At 40.5% G+C, this 17772-nt stretch overlaps 2 protein-coding genes across 2 annotated transcripts; one reads left to right on the top strand and one right to left on the bottom strand.

Annotated features, from left to right (window-relative positions):
- Nucleotides 1-450: 450 nt before the first annotated feature.
- Nucleotides 451-7610, top strand: LOC135633251 (calcium/calmodulin-dependent serine/threonine-protein kinase 1-like). Its single transcript, XM_065142514.1, has 11 exons — nucleotides 451-2331; nucleotides 3285-3415; nucleotides 3770-3811; nucleotides 3930-4038; nucleotides 4191-4269; nucleotides 4373-4669; nucleotides 4751-4863; nucleotides 6437-6544; nucleotides 6616-6678; nucleotides 6774-6941; nucleotides 7138-7610. The coding sequence occupies exons 1-11, from the start codon at nucleotides 1846-1848 to the stop codon at nucleotides 7273-7275; spliced, it is 1734 nt and encodes a 577-aa protein (XP_064998586.1). The 5' UTR covers nucleotides 451-1845; the 3' UTR covers nucleotides 7276-7610.
- Nucleotides 7611-8441: 831 nt separating this feature from the next.
- Nucleotides 8442-12046, bottom strand: LOC135633252 (F-box protein At2g32560-like). Its single transcript, XM_065142515.1, has 6 exons — nucleotides 11822-12046; nucleotides 10848-11735; nucleotides 10446-10525; nucleotides 10068-10246; nucleotides 9787-9861; nucleotides 8442-8893 (listed from the first exon to the last, which is right to left on the bottom strand). Exons 2-6 carry the CDS (start codon nucleotides 11523-11525, stop codon nucleotides 8706-8708), a joined length of 1200 nt encoding a protein of 399 aa, XP_064998587.1. The 5' UTR covers nucleotides 11526-11735; nucleotides 11822-12046; the 3' UTR covers nucleotides 8442-8705.
- Between the last annotated feature and the right edge of the window lie 5726 nt (nucleotides 12047-17772).

Raw genomic sequence — 17772 nt, 5'->3', positions numbered from 1 at the left:
GAATTGCCTTGCAATGGCATGAAAAAGAAAGTATCTGTTCTTCATGTTACTCCATGTTCCCAAAGCTTTTATTTTATTTTGGCCCAGCTACTTTAGTTTCTAGTGGTTGCTTCCTTTTGTACCATTCCCTTTCTTTACTGGCTTTATTCCAATACATAATACATTGTCTTTGATCTTCCCCATGACATTATCTCTGGGTGGGGGCTCCCTCCCCCCTCCCCCCTACACAACCCAGTTGAAGAATTAATGTAGGGAAGCAAGGCTCTGACACATTCCACTTCATGAATTCTTGAAAGCAGGGGAAGCTACTGTGCTTGGCTTGCCTTAGTAATCCCATCTGCATAAAGTTCTCTTTGCCCAAGGCCACCAGGTTACTGGCACCATCTTTTTTTTTTATGATATGTTCTGCTACCCAAGAAAACCTCTGGATTCTGAGAGAGGCTTGAGATTGTTTTGTTTGCATCCCAATTATTGCATCAACCAGTAGCCTCACATTATAAACCAAATGATTACCTAAATCATCACACAATTTCAACCTCCTTGCATGATTTGAACTTGCTGAGTGGCCACATGAGGAGAGTTCATCCAATTTCTTGTTCTCTGAGCTGTTCTGTGCTGAAGATCTGATATGACTTCATTTAGAAGTTGATCCATCTTAAACTTGTTAGGAGTCTCATATATGGATGTCTGAGTAGAAGCAGCTCAATCAAAAAGGGTCCACAGTCAACCACATGATAAAAACTTGTTGTCTTTTGATGATGTGTGAGTTAGATTGGAAATATATGGGAATTCTTATGATCTGGAATCTGGGCAAGTCCAACAAACATTTATCCTCCTCAATCATTCATCACATATGTAGAATTTGTTTTTTTGTGATTCATTTTTTTCAAAATATTAGGTTTTTGGAGAATGAGCACAGTCTCCAATTTGCTCCTCTTTCATGAGCAGATCAGGCACCAGCAAGCTTAAACCTTGGAGAGAGAGGCTGAGGTTTGAAGAGGGTAAATATGCCTGCAAGCAGAGATTTTACCTGATCAGGAGGATCAAAACTCTGATGTGGGTAGAACCCAAAGCTTAAGCTTCCTGAACAAGTCAAGCTTCCATAAATGCTGAAGCCGAAGGTGGACAGGAAATTAGGGGGAGCAATAGATGAATAGGACAGGCTGTGAGTGAGACATAATCCCACACTAGTAATGTTTGATGAGGCATTTCCTTCCTAATGACAAAGAACAGATGCCACCATCCCCAAAGGAGAGCTGAAAAAGCGAAAGCAGGGGGATTCCTTTGCCTCCTTTCCCCCTCGCGTTCTCTCTCTTGTGCCATTCCTGCCCTCTTCTCCCACCCTCTGTTCGGCATCTTCCACCTTCTTTCTCCTTTGCAATTCCTGAGGATATTGAAATCTTATTTCTGCCTCTTGTACATTTGAAAGTTTCCTCCTTTTTCCTCTCCAATCCTAAAAATCGAATCTTTTTCCTCGTATTTCTTCCTTTCTGCTCAGCACTCTCAAAAATTTGATCTTTTCCCCCCCCTCCTCCTCCTCACGTTACTTCTCCGGTAATCCTTTTTTGCTTGAATCTCACTCTTCGCTTTAGCACTAGCAGTCACGTCGGGGTTAGATTTGTTCAGAGTCATCTTTTACGCACCACGGTTCATGGTCTTTTGTGCGCTTGGATTCCTGGTTCTTGTTCCGAAGAGATGTTCTACTGAGTGATGATGATACTTCAGTTTCCGACTCTTCTCCACCTTTAGGTGTTCCGTTTCTTTGGATCTTCAAATTGGAACTCGAATCCGAGGTTCGATCTTTTCGAAGTTTGGATCTTTTCCTCTTGCTGGGTTTTGGTCTCCATGGGACTCTGCCATGGGAAACAAATCCAAAGCCCTCAAATCCAACAAGAAGAGATCCCGCCGGTCCCCGGCGTTGAGGTGCCTGCAGCGGTTCCGGGGACCCCGAAGCAGCCAAAGTTCCCCTTCTACAGTCCAAGCCCCCTTCCGAGCTCTTACAAGGACTCGCCGGCCAATTCGAGCGTGAAGTCGACGCCGCTGCGGTTCCTCAAGCGGCCGTTCCCTCCTCCGTCGCCCGCGAAGCACATCAAGGCTCTGCTAGCTCGTAGGCATGGTTCGGTTAAGCCAAACGAGGCATCGATCCCCGAGGGGAGCGAGGTCGAGCTGGGATTGGACAAAAACTTTGGGTTCTTGAAGCAGATCTTCTCAAAATTTGAGCTTGGGGAGGAGGTTGGGCGTGGGCATTTCGGGTACACTTGCACTGCTAAGGCGAAGAAGGGAGACATGAAGGGAGAGGAGGTGGCCGTCAAGGTTATTCCCAAGGCAAAGGTTGGTGTTTTGTGATAGTTGATGGGTGTCTATCATCCTCTCTTCTAGTTTGAAACCTTCTGTATCCTCGACGTTTTTGTAGAGTTCATCATATGTCTTGCCATGTTTCACATAACCCTTACATCATGTGTTTCATGCCTTTTCATGGTACTTTCTATTGGTTGATTGATATGTGAAGGTCAACACGACCCATTTCATTTTTCTTTTCCTGTCTTTTCCAAGTGTAGAGATAAGTCAAAAGGTTCCCTGTAAACTTCATAGCATATTGTCATTGTCTTTGTAAAATACCCATAAAGGTGCTGCTTCTGTTTTGTGACTTTCTTTGATATGCACTATGCTTGAATTTTTATTCTTGTACTATGATAATGGATTCTGTCTAGATTCATATGATCCTTTTCTTTTCATTTGGTGCAATTCATGTCTGTACACTTGTTTGCTTCATGCTATCAATTTTAATAGGTGCCCATGAATGCTTAGTGATATCATTAGGGGGTCACAATGTATAATGAAAAGCAAGTGTTGTACTCACCATCATATTTATTTTCTGGTTTTCTAAATGATATTAATCATTTGATGTAATTATTCTTTTTTCTATCTATTATCACCTGGCTAGATAGGTCCGGTAACGCAGAATGCTTAAGCCTGAGTTGCTAGTATGAAGCCCATCTAACCTTATATATATAATAAATGCAACCCGCCATGGGGGTCTGATCAGGACATCACTTCTGAAGATTACCAGATTAAATGGCCAAGTATTAATTCTTTTTGTTTTAAGCATATATAGACCACCATACAGTAATATGTCATGATGTTTTGTGCTCTGTGGTGATCATGCATCTTTTATTTCATATATAATAAATGTTAACTTCCATTGAATTTATATATATACATATTATTTATTTATTTATATATATAGGACACACAAATTTTCTGAGTCTGTAAATACTTTGCAGATGACAACTGCTATTGCTATCGAAGATGTGCGTAGAGAAGTGAGAATATTACGTTCTCTCACGGGACATAAGAATCTAGTTCAGTTCTACGATGCATATGAGGATGAAGATAATGCGTATATTGTGATGGAGTAAGTTCAAGCTGCTTTTCAAGTTGCTTTGAAGTTTTACCGACAAATTTGTTCATATGGTTGTGGAAACCACAGGAACATGAATTTTCATGAGCACTTTAAATTTCTGAAATTTTTTCTTTGACATATGTGGGTAGCAGTTTTATGAGGACTTAATTTGTTGTTCCTGATATTTGTTTAACTGTTCGATACTAATAGTTTTAGATTTTATGAGTGAAGAAGTTATCACTTAGACTAGCGATATTTATATTGTCATAAATAATTAGATCATTTAGCAATTAAAAGTTTACTTAGGCATGCTGACTTGACATATGTAATGTTCTAATGTTCTAACGTTGACTTTACTTGAAACAGGTTATGCAAAGGTGGTGAATTACTAGAAAGGATTCTCTCGAGGTACCTCTATACCTAGAACTGCATCTGTCAATTTTCTAAGGATGTTGGTGATAAGATGATATCTTCCTCATATTCTGACCAAATTATTGTTTAGTAATAATCTTTTTTTAATTTTTAGGGGTGGGAAGTATTCGGAAGAAGATGCAAAAGCTGTCATTGTTCAGATTTTGAGTGTCGTAGCTTTCTGTCATCTTCAAGGTGTTGTTCACCGAGATCTCAAGCCAGAGGTAGTTGCTATCATCAAACTGAAATTTAAAGAATATTCGTATTCGTGTGGTGAAAGATATGCAGAGAACGGTTACGTGATGTATTTGTTATTGTTTAGAGTTTGAGCTCGCTTCGTATTATCTTGGTAACTCATGTTATTTGGTTGGTATAGAATTTTCTTTTTGCAACAAAGGATGAGAAGTCTACCTTAAAGGCCATAGATTTTGGCTTGTCTGACTTGGTTAAGCCAGGTTTGTCTAATAAAATGATTCTTGCTAGCTGATAATTCTTTTCTTCAATGTTTATCTTTTTTTGGTCGGCACAATAATGATGTTAACATCACTTATACTACAGACGAGAGATTGAATGATATTGTTGGAAGTGCATATTATGTTGCTCCTGAAGTTCTTCATAGATCTTATGGAACAGAGGCAGACATGTGGAGTATTGGTGTAATTGCATATATTTTACTCTGCGGAAGCCGCCCTTTTTGGGCCCGCACGGAGTCAGGTATATTTCGAGCTGTTTTGAAGGCAGAACCAACTTTTGATGAAGCTCCATGGCCTTCTCTGTCATCTCAAGCCAAAGATTTTGTTAAAAAGTTGCTGAATAAGGACTACCGCAAGAGAATGACTGCTGCACAGGCCCTTTGTGAGTTTCTCGTTACCTTATTATGGTCAACAAAATGGAATTAGCCAATCGATAACTGGAAATCTGATTTACTGATCTCAGGTCATCCTTGGCTACGGAATTTTGAAGAAGTCAAGATTCCTCAGGATATTATAGTCTATAAGCTTGTAAAGGCTTATATATGTTCTTCTTCTCTAAGGAAATCAGCATTAAGGGTATGCTCCCTCTTCTTAGAGGAGAATGACTAAATAGATCTGACTTTCTATCTTCCCTGCCTTATATTGCTATATGCTTATCGTTCGTTGTTGTCTGCCATTTAGTTTCTAAGGTTTTATTGATAACATTTCTATGAGGCTATTTTGAAATGACAACTTTTCTTTTGTATTGTAGATTTTGGACCAGCAAGGTATCTTGCATATTCTATCGATTATATAATACTATCTTAATGTTTGTTTAATAGTTTCTACATATTATTAAGATAAATGAACCATGTGTTGAACAATTCAGAAGCAAGCCTTTATGAGTACCATGAATTTTTGTAGTCATTATCAAATTTAATATATTAGAGTGAAATCTACTTAACAAGATAGACACATAGAATTCATCAAGTCAGTGAATCTTGGAATTCCATCTCTTCAATAGGAACTTACATCTAAAGCGAAGGTTAAGGCTGTTGACTAGGGTACCCAATTATGGAAACTACATTCTTACATGTTACGTGGAAGGTTAAAGCTGTGTACATTGACATTACCAAACCTTGGATTTGTGGAAGTCTCATGCTTGTGATCCAAATTTATGCTGTCATAGGTAGGAACCTAGGTGCTTGTCAAGCCGTTAATTATGATGAAGTTACACAAGTTACCAGATACAGGACCAAATTCTAAGTGCTGGAAAATGGTACAGGTAAAAGATACATCTACTTTTGCATGTCTTAAGGTTAGATGAGAATATAAGAATGTTCTTCGTGAGTATTCAAGAGAGCTGTCAGGACTAGTCATTTTTGTGCGCTTTAGAGGATAACAGGATCAAGATACGAGTCACGTGGTCTGTAGATTTTTTTTAATATAATTTAACTAGTTTCATTCCACCTTAAACCAAAATATCATTATGACCTTAATTTGTAGAATTGCCTTGATTCCATTCTCCATCACATACTAGATTCCCTTTTTCTGTTGTATTAAAATATTATAAAAAATTCTTATTTCCCATACGGCTTTAAACTTTCACTGGGCTAATTACCACATTTTGGACTGAATCAAGCTTGAGACAATTGTCATCCTAACAATGTCTGTGTTGTTTTATTAAAACTTATATCTTGATGTTCATGTAATTTAATTTTGATTTGACCGGTCTAAGACTAATTGGAACATGGATGCTGCAATTTTCGCTACTCCGATCTAGCATGTGACAGCTATCTTCCATTTCCCTCTACATTATCTCTCATTCTGTTTGGTCTGAGCTATACAGACCCATGCCAAGTGTCATTATGTCGACCTGTATCGGTACCATTCTGGTCCAAATATTTTCTATCTAAATATTCAAATGTGCATATCATTCGATACCACAAAAGAAAACCCACTACACATACACTTGCAAATAGTACATAAACCTCAATATGTTCTTTTTAATATATTTCTTTATGCTTATATTGGAATGCATGATTTTTATTTTTCTCGAAGTTTCCATGTGTTTGTCTAAAGTCCCACATCTTGCTGTCTGTCATTCTAAAGGGTATACGAAAAAAGAACTGTTTTTCTCTATATCTATAAATTGTTTTGTATATGACAGGCTCTTGCCAAGACCTTGACAGTAGATCAGCTCTATTACCTTCAAGAACAGTTTGCTTTGTTAGGACCGAACAAGAGTGGTTATATCTCTCTTCAAAACTTAAAGACGGTTAGTCCAACATTTTGAAATGAACACAATTTTTTCTACCATGAATCTTTATTTTTATCTTCATTTTGCAGGCCTTGTCACGAAACTCAACAGATACAATGAAGGACTCGAGAGTTCTAGATTTTGCAAACGTGGTATTTTTTCTATGACAGTCCAATTAGCTTAAGAATATTGTTTTGTACAGTGACAAGCCTAATAATTCTTCTGTCATCTGTTCTTTTGGTGTTAGGTGAGTGCTCTCCAATATAGAAAACTAGATTTCGAAGAATTTGCCGCCGCAGCCATAAGTGTGCATCAGATGGAAGTACTGGATACCTGGGAGCAGCATGCTCGTAATGGTTATGAATTCTTTGAGAAGGATGGGAACAGACCTATCATGATTGAGGAACTTGCTTCGGTATGAATCTACTGGCAAAAGATAACCAATATATATCTCTCCTACCTTATTCACATTGAACGCCCACCTCTCTGTTTCCTATCGTGCATCCAAATCCTAATTCATCGACAACCATTTTCTCGAACAATTTAAGTACTGTCTCATATTATTCTTTACGACTATCATGTTATAGCTGATAGACGTGCACTTGTACCAGGAACTCGGGCTTAGTCCATCAGTGCCAGTTCATGTTGTTCTCCAGGACTGGATAAGGCATTCCGATGGAAAACTCAGTCTCTTAGGGTTCATCAAACTTCTTCATGGGTTCTCTTCCCGCACAATTCCAAAAGCTTAGTGGCATTCATCAAACACGGAGATATTTTGCAGCAGCATCTGATTGCTTAAAGAGTTGAAGAAAAGTAGACTGAATACCATTTATGCGTGCACGAATCAGGGAGTAGCCAGCGATACCAAGATTGTAGTAGCCTCATTTTAAATTGTCATCTTTTTTGAGATGCTCTTCATTCAGCCATTTTGGTGACTTGTGTATTCATGTTGTCCAGAGGAATGTACAGATAAGAACAGTAACTGTAGAAGGTTGAAGGGAACTGAAGCCTGCAAATGGGGTTCCTAACCTGTAATACTACCTTTTCACTCCCAATAAGATTCTTGCACTGTTGCATGTGATGAGAGATATTGTAATCATTAGTGTCAAACTGTTTTTGTTTTCCAGGTACAGACTCCTTGCATTGATGACAAGCACTGCAATTATATAGTTTGATTTGGAATCTTGATATCAAATTTAATGAGGTGTTGAACAAGTCCCCCACTTTGATGATAAGAACTTCGAATTTTTTTGTGGTGGTTAGGTTCTTGTTCAGTGTTCAACCATTGTTCTTTCTCACACTTCAAGAAAACAAGAAATGAAGTGATCTATCTACAAACATCTCAAATACTGATCATTTGCCAACATGGGTTGGAACAGCAGTTTGAACCTATCCAATCTTTACCCTCAAGTTAGAGCTGTCAAATTTTACTCGTCTTTTGGCATTGAATAGTACTGTTTCTTGCATGAAAAGGACTGCCAATCATCAAAGGATCAAGAACAAAATGTAGGTCATTCCAGGCTCCAATCTTGTTGTCCTGTAGGTAAATTGCAATTAGAATTGTGCATGAAATCTGTAATAAACCTAATTAACTAGCTTGCTTTGTTCATGATGGGGATTATAAAGTAGGGAACAGTTGATTGAGCAATCAATTCATTTCTTCTCAGATCAAGGAAGCATGAAATGGAGTTCAGCTCAACAAACTACTTGAATGATATATGGAAGTGCATGCTTTCAAGTGGTGATAACAACAGTCAAAGAATTTAGTATTCCATGAAATGAACAGATTGTTGAGTTGCTGCTGGAACAGAGACCTGCAATATCAAACTCACCTACAACCCCACAAACGAAAAAAAAAAAAAAAAAGAAGAAAGAAAATGTGCGCCTAGAGTTACATGAAACGGCAAAAGAAAGATGAAGTCTAATTATGTAATCTACATTTAATTGCTTATGTTCTAAAATGTGCGCCTAGAGTTACATGAATTAGCTGTGGATTCCCATCAGCGAAATAAAAATATACCTATCTGGCTACTAATTCATCTGTCATCATTGTGAGTTCAGAAACAACTTCAATGCCAAACAAGTTTCATGTGGTTGATAGATCTGGAGCAGGACATAAGAGTTCTTGGTTGCGAGTTAGGCACGCAGGAACCGATACTTCAGCAGGACTCGATAAATTCTATACCAAAACATCTTTTGGCCAAAGCTGCCTCCACTTGGAGATTTCATCTTTGCTTTGGAGTTTTCTGATTCCCCCATAAAATCCATCTGTTTCATTACCTTCTTCCCTGTGAGCCTTTCGGTTAATGGATGCTCGTCTCCACCTTGAACCAGGTGTGTACTGGTTGAATTCTAAGATACAAGTATCTGAAACGTCAAATAAAGATCCATCAAACTTAAGCTACCAGTAGGACTGTAAGCAAAATCATGACTATCTGAAATTTAAGAAGAATAGTTAAAAATATACAAGGCTTGAATTAAATTATGAAAATGTTATAAGTCAATTTTAAAGAAATACTATTCTCGTGTTTTTGTTTCGGTTGGCTGACAGCTAGAATGACAAAATTCAAGAACTTGGCCGACAAAAGCCATTTACCCACACCATAATTCTCAAGTCCCACGCTGGATAATGATAGATCATCTATCATGATAGAAACAATCCAACAAATTGCTAGAGTCTGAATGATGAACACTGTGATATATCTTGGCTTATGTTGCTGGAAGATGGGAAGCCTTGCATGATATCCTTGTTTTTGTAACTTGTACAAAATTTGCAGACAACAAAAATGGTTAATTGAGATGCATCAAGCAGATATGACATCGATTAAGGACAAACAATTGGTGTGTTGTGGTTCTTGTTTGTTTACATTTTTTGTTGAAAGAAAAGTTATTGTGTTCATGAAATGTAATCAGCATTAGTGACCTTTCTGTGGTCTCGAAAAGGGAAGTGTTTCAAGAAAGAAGAAATAATAAAAAAGATCAAGATAATCATAGAAAAGAAAACTCTCAGACAAACTTATGCGACTTGAAAAAGCAGTCAAGAAACCACTGTTGATTATGTATTGTGAAGGATGCCAACAAGAGAGAAGCACCCTAAGAGCCTTATAATTTAACACCATAAACTTTTACAGAGTCTTTATGAAAAGTCAAGAACTATGTTCAGTATTTTTCTGATTCAAGGATGGATGATGCATTGCTCCTCTCCTAAGTCTAGGAAGTAATAAGATCTTCCTGAACAACAACAGCTTAAGCACACTTACCACTCAGATGACAATGGCAGAGGAGCTCATTTCCATCACAAGATTCCAAGTGACCTATGACTCCATACCACCAGCCTGCAAAACGCAAGGAGACATTGTTGACATGCTCACCTAAAAATCTTCACTGTATTTCACTTTTTAACATTCAGAAACTGATTCTGTATCAAACTAAATGGAACATGAAAATATAGTTGACCGCCAGAGTAAAATTGTCATCAGAAGATGAGTTAAATAAATGTGTTTCGACTGGAAAGAACGATCAATGTTTCTGAAGCACTCACCATAAGGGAACTCCTTGTTTCTTCTCCACTGAATCTCGATATGATCACCTGCGCGTAAATCACTCAAGCAGTCTGAGATATGAAGATCATAAGCAGGAGTATTAACAGGAGGTGCTCTTAGCCTGTCCCACTGCACTCCCTCCTCCATGATCATCATTCTTCGTCCATGTGGTGCGTACCTAAATTCAGGACAACAGATATGATAAGCCGATACCTGCATACTTTTTTTCTTTTAGCGAGTAAAAGAAGGAAAATTAAAATGAATTTTCTCCTATCAATAATTTTCATTAATATGCAGAATACCAAATGCCACAATTTCTCTTTAACAAAAAGAGTGAACCAAAATTTGCATTTTAAGTAAGGCCAGTCTATGCATACCTTGCATGAAAAGTGTCTGTGCTGCAGTCATAACTAACTTCAGCATCATAGCAAGATAACATAAACCCGACATGCCCATGCTGCGAAGAAGCATTACATTTCTTAGCAACTTAAGATAAAATAGGAAAAGCCATAAATCTTTTGAGAAACACATGAAGATCAAGTCCATGACATGAAACAGGATGGAGAGTATTCCTTTTCTCTTAATAGAGTAATCCCATTATCAGTAAACAATTGATGTTTACTAGCAACTTGGAAATCCAAATGTAACATAAATCTTCTTAACCTATCCTTATAACAAGGTAATGATATGTAACCGAGAAATATTTACAATTCCCATGTATAAGCATGAGGAAACAGATAGTAATGAACATCAAAATTCCCATGTGTCCTGATCAATACCTCACGATTGTAAACCTGAGCTGGGAACCATAATTTGCCGCTCTCGAGTGATCGATACCAAGACATGATGGAGTCATCAGGCAAAGGGCTCTTGTGCTTGTTGCCACTGTCAATCCTAAAATTGAGCCAAGAAATAGGCCACAAACAAGAGAGCACCCCGTTCCACTTCTTGCTCCTGTTGATGTCTGCGGCACCAACTGCAGAGTCCCTTGTCGAAGCTAAATACAACTTCCACTCCCTGCGCGCCGCATTGCCGATCACTCTCCCCCATTTCTCCTTCATGTGCTTCTCCCAGAGATGGTCACTCCTGCACCTCTCTTTCAACGAGCTACAGACAGCTGCCATGTTACACAATCCGGCAGGCGACAACCGCCCGAGAATGCAGTCCAAGGCCAGCTCCGGCAAATCCAAGACCGACATCTCCGCCAGCTCCTCTACATTCTCCACTCTGTGGGTTCGCCCCTTCCCGGGAGACATCAACGACGATGGGAGGGTAAGATTTCCTGCACGAACTGGTCTACACCTCTCGAGCAAAGGCGCCAGAAAAGATAGCACTTCCTGGAACAACAAGATGGAGACCAGTCTCGTCTCACTTGCCCATTGAGGCAGGGGCTCCAGGGGAAGGGACTTGGAGAGGAGGAGGACGAAGGGGAAGAACGACACTAGGAAGAAAAGCATCAGAACGGCGAAAAGACGAGATTTTTAAGGGGGATCAAAGAAAGATACAAGAGAACACCAAATTGCTCGAGAAGCTAATGGTTGCCGTGCAATGCTGACGCCATGAATACTATTAAAGCTTGAGGCCAGAGGAGAGAAGACTTGGGAGCACCAAAGCTAGAAGCTTGGCCAGACCAAGCGCCATGAATTATTTAACACAATGTGAATCAGCTGCAGAAGCAGTCAAGCAGCTAAAGGAGTGAGCTCCAGAATGGAGATATGTAAAAAGAGGAAGATGGAGGTGAGCATGTAGTTACTTCATCAGAGTCCTCCCCATCCCTTTCACTCACTCATTCCCAAGGAGAACCTGAGATCAAAGAGATGATGAGAGAGAGAGAGAGGATTCAAAGAGTGTATGATAATTCTTGGGACATGGAAAAAGCTACTGCAATTGGTTGAGAGGAAGCTCACTTGTTTTGCCTTCTCATGGGGTGTGTGATGTAATACTAGAAGATAAGAAAAAGGCAACCATCAACATGTTTGCGGGACAACATCTGAAATATATTTTACTTTTATTTGATTGTTTATAATGAAGAAAGAAAATAAGTAAATCAAAAGAAAACTATCAAGCAAAAGAAAAAAAGTTTATAAGACAACCAAAAGATTAGCTGTATTATGATTTTTTTTCCTTGTTAACTTTTTTTATTTTAGTTCTGTACTTGGGGGATACAAAAAAGAACTAAGATATTATAATGGAAACATCAAATTAGATCAACAAATTAATTTTTTTTCTTAAATAATGTGCAACATCAAAATGGTGAGTCTGATTATTATTATTATTTTTCATATTGTCATCCTCTTTTTGTCTTTTCATTACTCCATCACAAAAAAAATCCCTCTGTTTCACTGAGCCACCAGCATTCCCTTTCATTGATGTCGGTCGGCTGTGGCTGAAAGATGCCTGTACCGGTTGCGTATCTGAAGCGTGCAGGATTCCTCCGCCTGTCGTCATCTGGAAACCTATTAAAGGCTTTGGCAGTGAGTACGATGACATCTGCAGCAATGATATTTAATGGGTAGACTTTTAGGCCTTTGCTTACCAAATCATTGATGGATTCTGGATGGGGGGGGGGGGCTTAAGCTAGCTGGATACATTTGGAAGAGGAAGACTCCAGTACCAAAATAATGTAATGGAGGTTGCCAAATTCCATAGTGCTTGTTGAAGTAGATCTGCAAAGGTGGAACTCAAAGTTCATCATAGCTCAAATAGTTTAGTTAAAAGGGCAAGATTTTTTCAAAGCTGCTGCACTAAACACTTGGTTCCTTTTCTTGATGTGATTTGATCATAAGCACATGGATCCATTCATGCTGGTTAAGATAACTATGAATTGATTTGTGATAACATGCTTCTAACTAAGCATGGACAAGGCATGGAGGTGTTTCAATGCACAGGTGACAGGACCAGCAGGCATTGAAAGTACCCATCAACTGTAGAGTAGTACTACTTGTCGAAGGAAAATTTGCAGTGGTGGTAGCATGGTTTGGCATCACCATTGATCCAAATGAGCTCATCACAAATCAACAAAGGGTTTTTTGTATCCCATTCATCTATGGTTCTCTGAAATGCAAATACAAACTTTATTAGTCATAAAAATAAGAAAAATGATATCAGAATGTAAGTTTGAGGTTTCAGAATGAGATATATACGTACATATGTGATTATTGGGAAAACATGTCGTAGAAAGAACAACTGGCTGCATTTCATGTCATAAGTATCATAGTTCAAGCTTTGGTTGCTCAGATGCTAATAGTGTCAGAATCAATAATGTTAAATAGAAATGTGAACTGGTTTTCCTTATCTTAATTCTCAAAATCTTAGGTTCATTAGACGGGGTTGACAAACCGAAAAAAGGGCAACAGACTCAAGAGACCAGTCCAGTAAACAAACAACCCATCATCATTGTGCTTGGTCTCCAAAGATGGCAACGATCTAGCACTGAATCACTAATGGTTAAAGTAGAATCTCATAAGGTTGAGTGGCCTTAATAAGATATGGATTGACTAATACAATGTGTTCTAAAGAAATTGCTGATATCAATCCATTTAGGGAACATGAGAGTGACAGCAAATTTACATGTGACTTCACCAAGCAAAGGAACCATAGTGGGGTTTAATCGTGCATGTTCATAAAGTTGGAGAGCCACAGGATGGTGGAGGACCATGATCCAAATGAGTGGAGGCTAATTCTCGATGCTTGGTGCCACTTGCTAACAGCAAGCATCTTCCAAGAAAGCCATTAGCTTCCTGATCACAAATGCGTGTAATGTAGCAGACAAAAGGTACCTTCCATCTTTAGAGAGGAAAGGTGATGCCACAGGCAGAGAGAACGTATCCTGGTTGTGGAGATATCTGTGGCCACTCAAGATTTTTGGAATCTTTGGGATGTTTGGCACTGGTTCCGTAGACCAAAAAAGTGTCACCAAAAAATTCTTTGTGCACAACCAAATTAGTAGTTCAGTATAACAACAATAATATCTACGCAGTTATGACAACAAACTCAGCTTCTACAATGATGATCATGGTTGCAAGTAAAAATGAACATATAAGAATTGTAATACGAGACCTCTGATAAATATCTGAGATCATCTCGAGCCCCCCTTGGTCGAAAAAATAACACCTCCTCGGTCTCAGCCTCCTCTCTTGGGGAGTGTCAATGTAAGCAGTTATACCCATGCAGCAGAGGCTATTATCCAAGGTATGATAATTCGAAAAGCTCATCCATTGAAATAAGAAACAATGCTACAGCTTACCTGTTTGACTCAAGCAGCAATGCGGCCCATGGGGGCTAACTCAAGGGTTCATCACTTTCTGACCTAGCGATATGCCTGCGGAAGACAAAATTTCAGATTTATAAAATCCGAAATAAAATTCACATTGTAATTTATACATTTTTCACAGTAGTTATGAGTAAGAGCTGATTTTCGATATGCCATCATATCTATATACTTGCCCAACCAATAAAAAAAAACTTAAGTGCATGTTTTTAAGCTTTTAATCCATGATGAAAAAGAAAACAAATCAAGGCTTAAGAACAACTTATTTTTGAGGATGACAACCAAGAAGCAGTAGTTTAATATCAAATAGTCTCAGAAAATCACATAAATTCCCACACGGTGTAATAAATTAAAACTACCAATTGGAAGAACTCATCCAACTTTCATCATTTTAACTTTAGCAAACACAGATTATATATCAACATTTTTCTAAATCTTACAAACAAAAAAATGCAACAAAATCTTTTGGAAATGGTAACTAAGCATCTTGCGTGCACAAGAGAAAGAGAGAGGAGGAAAACAATGGCTTTAGAAGGTTGAACAAACAGCTGCAAGCCCACAAACAACTGCTCACCGTGTCCCGGGCGCGACAACAAGTTCCCGTCAAGGCAACGTGTGAACTTGCGAAGGAGTGTTCAACACCCGGTACTATACCGAAGCCCCATCCAGCCCTGTGCCACCCCGGGGGTTCCAAGGGTCCGAGATGGCTGACATTTTGGTGAGCGGAGGCAGATTCCAGAAATCAGCCTGCTGACACGGACTTAGCTGGTTTTACCTAAGTCGTGCGGCACCCTCGCGCGTCCGTCCGCAAAGGTCAGCCTCCCCGAAGCCTCCCATTGTCCCTTAGGACCAACAAAAGAGAGAACGGGTTAAAGAGAACGTCTCAATCGGGATCCACAAGCAAACATGTCCGAAAAACACTTCATAGACAATGCAAATTACAAACAGACTTTACAAGCTCTGAACAGTGGCACAACAAAGGGTAAAATGGTCCATTACAAACCGAAAATCTCTCACACGTGTCCACATGACACAACCTTTATTTACAAGCCTAAAGAGGCCACCAACCCAACTAAAATGGGACTATTAAGCCTTCGGTCGCCCCTTTACATGCTGTACAAGGCATGAACATGCCAACAGACACGGACATATATAAGCATTACATCAAACACCTTGTTTAAAAGTTTGTCCGTGACATTCTCCCCCACTTATCCCTTCGACGTCCTCGTCGAAGCCTTTGTGAACACTGCAACTCTTCGCCTTTGCCGAGTCTTCAATCTTCTGCACCAGCTGCAATGCGCCTCCTGGCTCCCAGCTGCTTTCCGCTGCTGTGTTTTTTTTTTTTTTTGAGTAGTCGAACCTTTGATCCGCCATGCTGCTTCAACTCGCCAATGACTCTGACTCTGGTGTGGGGTTGGCTGAGTTGTATTGATCCTCGTTGATTCCTGCGGATCCACCAAATGAAGGAAAAGACCATTCTTACTGCGCTAGTTTCTCAAAATTTCCACATGCTGCTTGAACTGGGTGGATGCTTGTTGGAGCTTTAACGAGCATCGCCTCGCAAACTTCTGAAGTTTTGGGTCCTTCCTCCACAAAATCTGCTCATTGACTCTTCTTTCAGTTAGTTGTCACATCCAAGTAGGTTCGCATCACTTCCGTTTTCGATTGGCATTTCGTTGGGAAATGAAGCGGAAAATCTACTCTCAGTAGCACTGATCACCGTTGGTGAGGATTTGACAACTATTGTCTTCCATTATCTTCGAAGGGTCTTTGAACTTGTGCAGAGCTCCTCTGCTGGATAGATAAGAGAACTGGGGTACTCGGTTTCGCCCATTCTCTTAAGAGTTGAGAAGGCAAAGGTTACTTGACTTCGCCCGCCTCCTCGAGGTTGTACTTTACGCATCGAGCTGGTTACTGGCCTTCGCCTGCTCTTTGCTCACACTTCTGAAGCACTTGAAGTGTTTGCACTCCTTGCGTTGAGTTAGCTACTGTGATTCACCTTCTCAATGCCATTGAACTTCTGGAATGCAGGAAGTTTTCACCCCAACTTGGAGTAATTCTCTGATAGATGAGGTCGCCTCTGGGATTGTACCGTCTTCTCCATCAACCCTGCCGCCTACTCCACTGAGTAGCAAAGGTACAGCACCGCGTACCGCCTGCTTCGTTCCTTGGTCGTGCACTCTTGCATGACCCGAAGTCCTTCACTTACGGCTATCTTGATGAGAAACTTGTTGACACCGGTCTCACGAAGTTTCTTGGCCTCTGCCCTTCAGCCTTGTCTCGGTACTTGGAGATTGCCTCTGCATGCTCCACCTCCTCGGCCCCTTTCACGACCAAGCGCTCTCCCTCCGTGAGAGCAAGGGATCAATGACTTTCACGGATGTCCCGCCTCTGCAGTACCATGGCGCTGCCATGCCTATGGCCCTACTATCCGTCGCCTCGCATCTGCATCCCTTTTCTTCACGATCAGTAGATATGTCTACGTGGCACTCCTCTGAGTCCAACTCCATTCTGACTGATGCTTGATTTTGGGTAGCTAAGTCCCTCTGGACTCGTCGTCGCTTCCTCGCCCCTTTCGACCCCCTGCTTCAACACCTCTGTGTTCTCCAAGCAGTCCATTTGGTCGATGGAAAGACAGGCTGCAATTCCCATGCATGGCCTCTGCCATCACGTTGTAGGGTTTGCACTGATTCTGTTCTCCTTAGCTTCCTTGGTAGCAACGTTCGCTTACTCGACCTTGTCCTCAGACTTGCCGGGCTCCCTTAAGCGAATATGAGCTCTGGAGCAGTCCAACTCTCCAGCTGCTTCGATCATACCTCTGCATGATCAAGTTCCTCCCATGGAACTCACTGGTACTTGCATTCGAACTTTTCCCTTGGTGGAACCCAGCCCCCATATGCTGATGACCAAGGTTTTCATCCGATGCAAAATTCGATACACGCACGGAAGACCCACCTCTGCGGTACCATGGCCTTCGCTCCTTGAATCCATAGCCCTTCTTGCCGTCGTGTTGTTCACCGAAGTGGAGCTCCCAGTAGCTCCCGATCATACCTCCATATGATCTAGTCCCTCCCGAGACTATGTCGTGTGTGTCGCATTGCCACGAACTGTTCCACCACGATCCGCTGCACCATGTCGCCTCCTGGTGACATCTCCATTGCATTCTGATCCTTGTGGAATAAACTCGAATTGTGAACCCTCCATGTGTGGCCTCTGCCAATACATCGCAGGGTCTCCTCCACCTTCGATTTTGTTCGCTCCTTTGGCAATCGACCTTCATCCACCCACTCTTGGGTCACACCTAGATGAAGCACCGCTCTAGGACAGTCCGTCGCCTAGTTGCTCCCGAAGTCCACCGACTTCATTGTAATTTGTGCACCATTGTCTGGATCCTGGGCCTCTGCCCCTACCAACACAATCTCCGCTGCGCACCG

This window comes from Musa acuminata, chromosome BXJ3-3, assembly GCF_036884655.1.
Source record: "Musa acuminata AAA Group cultivar baxijiao chromosome BXJ3-3, Cavendish_Baxijiao_AAA, whole genome shotgun sequence".
NCBI lineage: Eukaryota > Viridiplantae > Streptophyta > Magnoliopsida > Zingiberales > Musaceae > Musa > Musa acuminata.
Note: the sequence above shows the minus strand (reverse complement) of the source record. Positions and strands in the feature narration are given on the sequence as shown.